Here is an 11,388-nt window from a genome sequence, read left to right as displayed (position 1 = left end):
AATGCATTCGGGTTCTTTGGTTCTAAGAAGTTCATAAAAACTGTTGAGATCGATCAGGTCAGACAATATTAGTTAAGCTGGCAGGGAGTTCCTTGCAGAGGGAGGAGCATAACAAAATGACTTTTTTTAAAACCCATCTCTGTGCACATGAGGGACAGTCAGAGTAAGGAAGTCACTTGATCTTAAACTATATTGCCCTTAGTTTCTAACAAGGTGGATTGTCCAACAGTTTAAGAACAATGTTTCTCAACATATAATTGCAAGGAATTTCGGGATTTCATCATCTGTGGTCCATAATATTGTCCAAAGACTCAGAGAATCTAGAGAAATCTCTGCAAGTGGCAAGGCCGAAAACCAACATTGAATGCGCGTGACCTTCGATCCCTCAGGCGGCACTGCATTGAAAACCGGCGTCATTGTGTGAAAGATATTGCCACATGGGCAAAGGAACACTTCAGAAAACCATTGTCAGTTAACACAGTTTGTCGCTACAGCCACAAATGCAAGTTAAAACTACCATGCAAAATGTAAGCCATACTGTACAGTATATTAGCAACACCCGGAAATTCCACCGGCTTCTCTGGGCCCGAGCTTATCTGAGATGAACTGATGCAAAGTGGAAAAGTGCTGTGGTCTGAGGAGTCCACCTTTCAGATTGTTTTTGGAAATCTTGGACGTCAAGTCCTCCAAGAGGAAAAGGACCATTCAGACTGTTATCAGCGCAAAGTTCAAGGGATGTGTTAGTGCCCATGGCATGGGTAACTTTCACATCTCTGACAGCACCATTAATACTTGAAAGGTACACACAGGTTTTGGAGCAATATATGCTGCCACCCAAGCAACGTCTTTTTTTGGAACATCCCTACTTATTTCAGCAAGACAATGCCAAGCCACATTCTGCACGTGTTATAAAAAAAAATGAGTAATGGGGTTGCATTTAAGTGACACACTCCATTACAGCTGAAATAAGAAAAAAATGTGAAAATAGAAGACGGGGCTGACCTTAGACTACCCATGATCAGAGCAATTGGCTTGACGTCATTTCTGGTGAGTCATTTAGCTCACTATATTTTTCCTCTTCCTTTCGGTGGCTAAAATGTTTTAGTAACAGGGTTGTGTATGTTGAGACACAACTTCAGAACAAGTACTACTAGTTAACATATCACAGACTGATACAAAAAAAATGCTGATTTAAAATGTATTTTATTTGTTCTATTTGATAAGCACTGGGTAAGTTGGTCATCGAGAGGGAGGGGCAAGAGAAAAAAGCCAATTTTGACCATGCAGAATGGTGGATCTGTATGCCTTTTGTGCTGGAGCAGTTTGAAATACTTCCTCTGCTTATTTTAATTATTCTGATGTTTCACCACCCACTCCCCAGGACCCAGGGCGGTCCCCCCCCAGCCCAACCAAAGCACCCCGACAGTCCCAAAGGGCAAGGGTATTGGCGCGCCTCCCCCCACGCCCATTCTCAATGGTGAGGTGAGACGGTCACGGACCCTCAACTGACGGTGTTACTCTAAATAATATTTAGGAATCACTGTTACGAGTACAACTATAATTTACATAAGTGCACGTTTCTGTATTTTGGGCATGGATTATTTGAAATTTCATGGTGTTGACAGAAATGTCCTCGAGTACGGGAATGACCCAAATACATTTAAGTCTGTACTTCATAAATCACTAGGCCTACTTTTATTTGAGAATTTTTTAAAACAAGTATCTGATTAAGAACAAAGTGTGAGTACTTCAGCCACCTCTGTAAAAAAATCAACTGGAGAAGTGTAGTAAATTAACATCGAGGTGAACTTGTTTAGCGCAGTGAATTAGCGCCCACGGTTGACCTTTCCCTGTAAGTGCAGGAAGGCAGCCGATCAGCTTCCCGCTGCCTTGCCACACAAACGCCATCTTTAACTGACTGCCAAACTACTGAAGCAGCGTTGTGGGACGAATCTGGGTCAAGCGTTCGAAGACGAAACCGCATCTGGAAATCTCAACTCTTCGCATTGTCGCTGATATTTACCGATCTCTCGACCAACAGTGACGTTTTATGGGCCAATGTGTTTGAGCGGTCGGGCAGCCCTAACGCAGTTTTGTTGTGTCGGTCCCGGTTGATGCTGACTGGAAGCTTTTTTATAACAATCAGCTGACTGTGGTCAAATCAGGTAGGACTAATATATTCGACTACTCTTTGAAGAGACAAATCTGGAGGCTTTTAACTGGAGTACTTCATATCGTAGCTCTACATTTTCTTTAAACGTGCTGGCTAATCGGTTGGCTAAACTACATGCTAGCTAACTCGTGTGGTTTGCGTTGTAAGTAAATTACTGATACGGTCAGCTTTAGCCAACGCTGGACATAACTAAAGAGTCAAACCCGACTGAAATGTTGGGTTAGCTTGTCCTTGAACACACTTTTGATGAGGAGTCAAAGCTAACATGAAATTTATGAATTGGTCATGAGACGCTAATGTTTGTTGTGGCAAAAGGAGGCGTGTTCACTGACATCGACGTGATCGTTATCAGCTAACTGAGTTGCAATGTTGACATTTAATGTAGTACGTCAACCATATATTATCCCCAATCGCTCTTCTGAAATGTTACGTAAATTATCCCAGAGTACATAAAAGCAAATTCATTAGTAGTCCATCCATCCATCCATCCATTTTCTGAGCCGCTTCTCCTCAGTAGGGTCTCCTTCATTAGTAGTCGTAATTAATATTATAATGTACAATAAGAATGTACAAGTTTATTTAATGTAAATCTCATCAAACAATGTGATAACATCTGTTCTCTGATCAAGAATATTTACATGGTCACCACTGTCCCCACAATCCCTGTCACCTCCAGAATGAAACGAGGTTTCCAGGGAGCTAAGAAGGAGGATGGGGGCGGCACCAGTGGGGGGTCTTTCAAACGGTCTCGGAAACAGAGGAGGGACGCAGAACTTGACGAAGAAGAGGTCCACTGGAAATGTCTGCCGCAGGAGGTCCTTCTCCATATCTTCCAGTACCTGCCTCTGCTGGACAGAGCTTATGCTTCGCAGGTACACAAAGATCAATAGTCAGTACCGTCAGTGGAAAATACTCGACAGGAAGTGGTGGTTTGCCTCTTTTACACAGTAGTTTTAGACCTATTGGGCTGTGAATGACACAGTTTAAATCAGTGATTATTAAACTGTCTACACCAAGTACCACCTCAAGAAAGCACCAACATAATATGACCAGTGTTTGGAAAGTTAATTTTCTATGTAAGCTTGTTCAAAGTTCAGTTCGTAGTTAAAAATTTTGAACCAAGTTCACCATTTCAAAAATGAACGAACTCATAGTTTTTTTTCTCTTTCTCAATAGGTTGCTGACAGGCTATTCCCCTTAAAAAACTGGCACTCTTGAATGAAAATGAACTTTTGTTCCTAAATCGTTTTTTGACACCAGAATGAGCGTGTTCTCAGTTACGTTCATCGGGCAGATATGAACTTAGTTGAGTTCACATTCACACAAAATATGAACTAGTTCATGAACTTTCGTTCATTGAACTCGTTCAGGTACAACACTGAATATGACCAACATTAAAATATTTAACCGTAGCAGGATTTTTTATTCACCATTAGCATGTTTTATATTATTGTAAGCCACTGTAACATTATGCAGTTTTAACATTTACACTGCTTAAATGATGGACATTAAAAAAAATACAATAATAATTCATCCATCCATCCATTTTCTGAGCCGCTTCTCCTCACTAAGGTCGCGGACGTGCTGGAGCCTATCCCAGCTATCATCGGGCTGGAGGCGGGGTACACCCTGAACTGGTTGCCAGCCAATCGCAGGGCACATACAAACAAACAACCATTCGCACTCACATTCACACCTACGTTCAATTTAGAGTCTTCAATTCATGCATGTTTTTGGGATGTGGGAGGAAACCGGAGTGCCCAGAGAAAACCCCCGCAGGCACGGGGAGAACATGCAAACTCCACACAGTTGGGGCCGGGGATTGAACCCCGGTCCTCAGAACTGTGAGGCTGACGCTCTTAACCAGTCGGTCACCATGCCGCAAGTTAAACTATAGTTGGGAAAATTATACCTATATGTTTTTAAACCGTTCTTAAAGATTACATGCAAATGTATTGTACTTAAGTTAAATACATCTGGACTCTATTTGACAAATTTACTGGACTGGATTGAAGAAAAGTTTAAACCGCTGTAAAATTGTGAAGTTTGAACATTTAATGCAGTGATTCTTCCACGTACCACAAGATGGAGCCCGTGTACATACCACAGTTTGATAATCGCTTGTTTATATGTGCCCTGCGATTGGCTGGCGACCAGTTCAGGGTGTACCCTGCCTCTCGCCCAGAGTCAGCTGTGATAGGATCCAGTATACCCGGGACCCAAGTGAGGACAAGCGGTATGGAAAATGGATGGATGATTGGTTGGTTGGTTTAAATTATAAATTTAAAATAGCTATGGTGGGAAATTCACTTCATTATCACATTTTTTTATCATTAAATTCACAGCAGAGCTCAGTTCTTTCTCTGTAGCAGTTGCTTTTCTCAAATGAGCCTAGGGAATTATGACATTGGGATGTTATGTGGAATGTCACAAATTACCATTTAATTTTTTTTTATTAACTTTTGAACAGATGAACAACCATCCACAAATGAAATGCAGGTAGTGTAACAGTCCACAGTATTTAAAGTGCAAAAAGTGCAGTGCATAGTACTGCTTCTAAGGTTAGATTAAATACATCACAATGTACAGAAAAAACATTCGTCATGCTGTCGTATGGCCTTTTTAAAAATGTTTGTATGTTTAACTTACAAAACAAAGTTCTTTTTTGCATATTTCCCTTTCCGTGTTGCTGAATGGCAAACTTTTCAAGTGGACTTTGAGATTTGTGACTGTTAAATAGACAAACAAATAGATAGAAAGTAAGCTTGCGTTTGCCTGCTGTATCTCCAGTGAAAGGGCATACAGTTTTTTGTTTGTTTGTTTGTTTGTTTGTTTTTTAAGTCCATGATTGTTGCAACAAAGCTTTTCAAGTTTTCCTGCTGCTGCTGAAGAGTTGTTGGCAGTAGTTCAATCACCTAATCACTTGCTGTGTCAGCGAGACAAACTCCTTGTCTGCTTTCACATCTACCTTTCGTGGCAGGAAACGGGGGCATTTTGAAACTCTCAGCACTTGTCCGTTTCTCTGAGTTTTTCCCAAAAGACGAATAACCGACACGCAGGTTCCATGAAGGCACTAGCTAGTCTGTAGCCATCTTAGCCGTTCCCATTAGTAGCACGTAGCAAGAAAAACAGCTTGGATGTAAATGTTAGCTTCGTGGCAAAACTTGCACATGGTCTGGCGAGCCGTCAATACGATGGGGCTGCCTGATGGCGTCACTTCTATGCAACACACAGTGAACTACAATTCCCAAAGGACTGTTCGACCTTCCTTCCGTATCCGATCTATATCTGTGTTTATCCGAAATAAATACATTTAAAATTAACGGCGAAAGCTCATTTATGAAATTGAAGGATATTTTCGCTATAATTATAGTTACTTTTAGTTAGTTTTGCAAACGTAAAATGTCGTTTTATTTATTTATTTTTTTTTTTTTTAAACATTCTCGTTTTTAGTTTATTTCGTTTATGAAAATGTTTTTTTTGTTTTAGTTTGTCATTTTGTTCGTTTTTGTTTACTATATTAACCCGTTTTTGTTTACTATATTAACCCTGGTTTTTAAGGTAACAGTGGAAAGAGTATGTTCAAGACAGGCTTGTTTTAACACAGGCACATGGTTTAGTGCAAGTCAATTAATTTAATTATGGACTAAAAATAGTATTGAGAGAATTGTTGCATTTCACTGGACATTTAAATTTTTGGATCACTTGAACCAGGGCTTGATGTAATTTGTATAAATGCAGGTTTGCCGGGGCTGGAATCACGCTTTTCACATGCCTGAGCTGTGGCGTTGCTTTGAATTTGAGTTGAACCAGCCAGCTAGCTCCTACCTGAAGGCCACACACCCTGACCTTGTTAAACAAATCATCAAAAGGCATGCCAACCACTTGCAGTATGTCAGCTTCAAGGTATGAAACATCTGTATGAGGAGAACGGATGTCGTTGAGTATGTGCAATCTCAGTTTATATTCAAATCTTTGTCTTTTGACGCACAGGTGGACAGCAGCAGAGAGTCGGCAGAAGCGGCATGTGACATCCTCTCTCAGCTTGTTAACTGTTCTCTGAAAACACTAGGTCTCATCTCCACAGCGCGGCCAAGCTTCATGGAGCTGCCTAAGGTCAGTTGATTCTCCACAGGGAAAATTGCACAATGGTAGTATTGTCATTCCTTTTGTAGTCCTACCAAATGTTCTTCTACATCGGAAAATTTGTCATCTCTGGCACGCAGACACTAATGTGGGGCATTTTCTAGCTGCAGAAATGTTACATATAACAGAAAGTGTACAGTTTTGCTCATAAGTTCAAATACTCTGGCAGCATTCGTAAACTATGTTAAAAAAAAGTTTAAGAAAACAAGTGAGCATGTAAAGCAGTTATTTTTAATGGGATTCAAAATAAGATGGGGCTGTAACAACAACCCCCCCCACCCTTTTTTTAAAATTTTTTTAAACTACTAACATGCATTTTATTCTCATTTATAAGGGCTGAACCTATTTCCTTAAACTTCATATGTTGGTGCTCAGTGTGTGGTATAAACTCATCAAATTAGCCTTTGCTAAATGGTTAGCATTCGTGATTAGCATTAGGGCGCTAGCGATTCCCATTTCAGTTAAAAACAAAAAAAACACTATGTATGAGTGAGCTGAATGGTAGTTAGTGTTTTTTAATATAATATAATATAATAGTGTCTTAAAAATCAGTTACAGACGCTTCTCTGTCATTTTTGGCAAAGTTTATCAGTGGCCCAACACTGCGTCCTTCTGCATAAATGTCTTTGTGAAACATGTTTCCGGCGGCGCAAACATTATTTTTGTTCTGACAGAGCTGCTGCGAGGCAGAAATTCTGCGTCGACCTATTTTTGTTGTCGACTTAAGTACTTTTTCTCTCCCCAGCCCTAAAAAAACAATAGAATAAAATCAGAATAGCACTATAATTAAACAAAATATAGCAAAAAAGAAAATAATGAGATGGTACTTTTTCAGTCATCACTCATATTTTGCTGTAAAATTGCCAATATTTTACAAATTCTGCCAGGTTATGTGATCCTACGAGTACAATTGTATACAGCATGGGACTTAAAGTCGATTTATGAATATTTTTTAATTTTATTGTATCCGATCAACAGTCTCACTTCATCTCAGCATTGACGGTGGTTTTCGTGAACTCCAAATCGTTGTCCTCCCTGAAGATTGATGACACACCTGTAGACGACCCCTCCCTCAAAGTACTTGTGGCCAATAACAGTGACACGCTGAAACTCCTCAAAATGAGCAGTTGTCCTCACGTGTCACCTGCAGGTACTGACAACTACAACAAATTAGGGAATGAGGCCTGGTGATAAATTAAAATGACCGTCTGATTGATCTAGAACAATTGCTTCTTTTGGTGTGCAAAGTTGGTGCGGCAATCAATCTCAGAAAAATCTATTCTATCTAGCATGATGTCTGAACTTTTAACAAATGTAATATAAAGTGTTTAGCTTTAAAGAGATAAAAATGCCTTCATCAGATCTACAGGAGGAAGCGTATAAGCGTGTGTGGGACTAAAGATTTGAAATGTAAATTGAGGTTTTTTTTGTGGAGCAAAACAAAATGTCTTTACTAGACTCCTATATACTGTATACTGTGCAACTATGGTAACGCTAATTGGCTATAAGGCTACGTCACATTCTCCTCTCTCAGGCATCCTGTTTGTGGCTGATCAGTGCCACGGTCTAAGAGAATTGGCTCTGAACTACCATTTGCTGAGTGATGAACTCCTCATCGCACTCTCCTCGGAGAAGCATGTTCACCTGGAGCACCTGCGCATCGATGTGGTGAGTGAGAATCCAGGCCAGCAGTTCCATACAATCAAGAAGAGCAGCTGGGATGCCATGGTGCGCCACTCCCCGAAATTCAATCTGGTCATGTATTTTTTCCTCTACGAGGATGAGTTTGGCCCCTTCTTCCGCGATGAGCTCCCTGTCACGCATCTGTATTTTGGCCGCTCGGTCAGCAAAGACGTGTTGGGCCGTGTTGGGCTCACCTGCCCTCGTCTGGTCGAGTTGGTGGTGTGTGCTAATGGGTTGCGGCCGCTGGATGAGGAGCTAATCCGAATAGCGCAGCGCTGCACACAGCTGTCAGCAATCGGCTTGGGAGAGTGTGAAGTGTCTTGCACCGCCTTTGTGGAGTTTGTTAAGATGTGTGGAGACAGACTGACCCAGTTATCAATCATGGAGGAAGTGTTGGTTCCAGATCACCGCTATGGACTCGATGATATCCACTGGGAAGTGTCAAAGCATCTGGGCCGCGTCTGGTTCCCTGACATGATGCCTACCTGGTGAAGTCGTGCGAGAGTTGGAAGCTGGGTAGAGATTTGTTTGAGTGTAATTGCGTCCGTATGTGTGTTGATCACCCTTTATTGTTTGCTTATTATTTAGGAAATGAAATGTACTATAATACATTTTAAGACATGGAAAAAATGCCATCTATTTAGATTTGGATCTACAGTAATCACGTGGGTTGCAAAAGAAAATATGTAAAATTTTTTCAAATTCTCTCATGTTGTTCTTTGTATATATTTTACATGCATATTTATATATTATTACTTTTGTTTTGACAAAACAAGCACTTTGTTCTCTAAGCAACTTACAGATTTGTCAGGTGTAGTGTTCCCTCAGAATTTTCCGTGGGAATCATCAAATATCTGGGACATTGAAGGGGACATTGTGGGCGTTGTACCATGTATTTATTGAGTAATAAACCATAATCCTCTGATATAATGGAAAACCCTTAAAATTGATTCACACACCGTTATGCTTTTAATTTGAGCTATCTACAGGAAGTCAACCTTTGTCATCTATATGGATTTACAGTGTGGAATAATGCTTAGCAATTTTAATGACAATCTACAGAGCACAATGAGAGATTTGTAGTGGATAACCTCAATAAAGTAACATATTTGTTGATCAGGTGAGGATTTACAAAATTGTTTTAGGGTGAACGGGCCAGATTGGATGGTCAAATAGGCGATGAGGCCACAGACAGAACAGTATTGATGGCAGTACATAACAGTTTATTTTTACAGTATTATTTGAGGTCTGCACATGCACTGCCAACAAAAGATCACAAGACTCTTTAGCTCTTGAGTTTAACTTCATATCATCCATCCATCCATTTTCTACCGCTTATCCAAGGTCGGGTCACGGGGGCAGTAGCTTTAGCAGGGACGCCCAGACTTCCCTCTCTCCAGCCATTTCATCCAGCTCTTCCGGGGGGATCCCGAGGCGTTCCCAGGACAGCCAAAGGATGTAGTCTCGCCAGCATGTCCTGGGTCGTCCCCGGGGTCTCCTCCCGGTGCCTCACCAGGGAGGCGTCCGGGAGGCATCCGAATCAGATGCCCCAGCCACCTCATATAACTTCATATCCAATGTTTGAAAGTTTTCATTATCTGGGTTTCGTCTATTGATGAGCTACGGGTTTATCCGTTATAAATCTCAAACATAAAACTAAAGGTCATTTTAAAGGGGATCCGGAATGTATTTGATAGCTTACATATTTGGCAGTACATGTATCTACTCTTGTCGCTGTGAATTGATGATGCTATTTTACTGAGCTCCTGGATATTTGAAGTGTACAGTAACAGTCCTCAATATGTACTCGTTTTTACAATATTTTTAAGACAATGCACACAGTTTATACAGGCTTCTCTAACAATACTGTATATACTGCGTCATCCCATCATCTCAGGTTGAAAATGAACTTGCCTACATCTGTTTTGTCCAACTCAAAAGTCATGGTAGGGTTTTTTTTTCTTTTCCACTCCCAATGTTTGAATGGGGTCACTGTTAATATGTAATGTGAATTAAAAAGTGGAAATCTTCTAGAATATATGCTTAACTAACAAGTGAGACATTTTCATGTTTCACTATATTTCCTTGCAGTCAAGTAGGAACATAACTGGAATAAGTCTTAAAATACACATGGCATGTCTTGTCTCTGGACTTGAAGGACATCACACTTGGAGTGTTCAATAAATGATCCCTTTAAATCACGTGTTGAACCTTTCATCCATTATATTGCTTAGCCTGTTCACGGTTGATAATCAGCCTTTCTGCTTTATTTGCAAATGTTTCCCAGTTACTACACAGCCATATGGCTCTGACTGTTCTTTTCTGGTATACGTCTTTCTAACTCTGACTGTTCTTTTTTGGTATATGTCTTTCTAAATACACACCATGTGTTGGTGGACATAAACTGCATTTGTAATGTTATCTATAGTACTACATTACAGAAACGCAAGAAAAGGACTTATGTTAATGATGTGTGCAGTTTTTTTTTAATTTTCATCTAAAAAAAGATGGACTGCATGCAGCACTTCCATGTTAACTTCCGCATGACGTAAAAGCATAGTATCAACATCGGAAACGTTCAAACTCAAAAGCGAGTTAACTCTGAACATGGCGGCACACTTCAGTGATGGCCTAAATTAGCTATCGCTCGTCTTTGAGAAGTAAAAATTTGTTCTAGCACTGAACTATTAAATATACCCATTACACAACCCCAGACTACCACACATTTAACAGCAGAGGTTATTTTTCAGTCAGATGGCATCCCAGTAACTTGTAACAATGGAAACTTATTCCATCTGACCTTTCCACCTGTAATGCTTAAGGTGCTGCCGTGCATAACGTCTATAGAACATAATGTCCATTGTGCTGATGTTTTATTGAAAGGTAGCCTAACCTTTGGTGCTTTTCTCCCCCCAAGTAATGTCTTTTTTGTTTTTGTTTTAATACTTTTAAAGGATATTGGTAAGTTACTTCCTTGCTATTTGGTATTAATGACAACGGTAATGATGTTTTGCGGAATTAGGTAAGTGCACACATTAAACTAGGGGGAAAGTGACCACATTCTGCCTGGACCCAATTTAGATTTCTTTGGATGGTTTAATACTGGCCAGAAATTTCTGATTTGGATAAGGGTTGCATATATTGTTTTAAACTGAAAGCTTGAACCTACCCTTATGTATTGATGCAACATGCTTATACAGACAAAGCTGTTGCTTTAATCATGTTTTCTGCATTTTCGGACGAACTGCCCAGATTCTCACCCACTCAGCTGTCCTTATTTGCTCCACGATGTAAACTAAAATGCACTCAGTTGTCTCCTTTTTATTTATTCATATAGTTTTTTTTTTTTGTAATAGCACACTGTTACATCTACATACGTATGTAAG

At 40.2% G+C, this 11,388-nt stretch overlaps 1 protein-coding gene across 1 annotated transcript; it reads left to right on the top strand.

Moving 5' to 3' along the window:
* The first annotated feature begins 1,857 nt into the window (after nucleotides 1-1,857).
* On the top strand, nucleotides 1,858-10,203 carry LOC133472351 (F-box/LRR-repeat protein 3-like). Its single transcript, XM_061763006.1, has 6 exons — nucleotides 1,858-2,165; nucleotides 2,850-3,045; nucleotides 5,915-6,079; nucleotides 6,167-6,289; nucleotides 7,298-7,469; nucleotides 7,854-10,203. Exons 2-6 carry the CDS (start codon nucleotides 2,851-2,853, stop codon nucleotides 8,492-8,494), a joined length of 1,296 nt encoding a protein of 431 aa, XP_061618990.1. The 5' UTR covers nucleotides 1,858-2,165; nucleotide 2,850; the 3' UTR covers nucleotides 8,495-10,203.
* The last annotated feature ends 1,185 nt before the right edge of the window (nucleotides 10,204-11,388 follow it).

The sequence above is a fragment of the Phyllopteryx taeniolatus genome, chromosome 2 (genome assembly GCF_024500385.1).
Source record: "Phyllopteryx taeniolatus isolate TA_2022b chromosome 2, UOR_Ptae_1.2, whole genome shotgun sequence".
NCBI lineage: Eukaryota > Metazoa > Chordata > Actinopteri > Syngnathiformes > Syngnathidae > Phyllopteryx > Phyllopteryx taeniolatus.
This window is presented reverse-complemented; position numbering and strand designations above follow the sequence as displayed.

Excerpts from the sequence above, each read along its gene's own strand:
- LOC133472351 (XM_061763006.1), top strand. The coding sequence starts at position 2,851 with ATGAAACGAGGTTTCCAGGGAGCTAAGAAGGAGGATGGGGGCGGCACC. Across the intron at positions 3,046-5,914 it reads ACAGAGCTTATGCTTCGCAG|GTTTGCCGGGGCTGGAATCA; the intron begins GTACACAAAGAT and ends GTATAAATGCAG. Across the intron at positions 6,080-6,166 it reads TGCAGTATGTCAGCTTCAAG|GTGGACAGCAGCAGAGAGTC; the intron begins GTATGAAACATC and ends TTTGACGCACAG.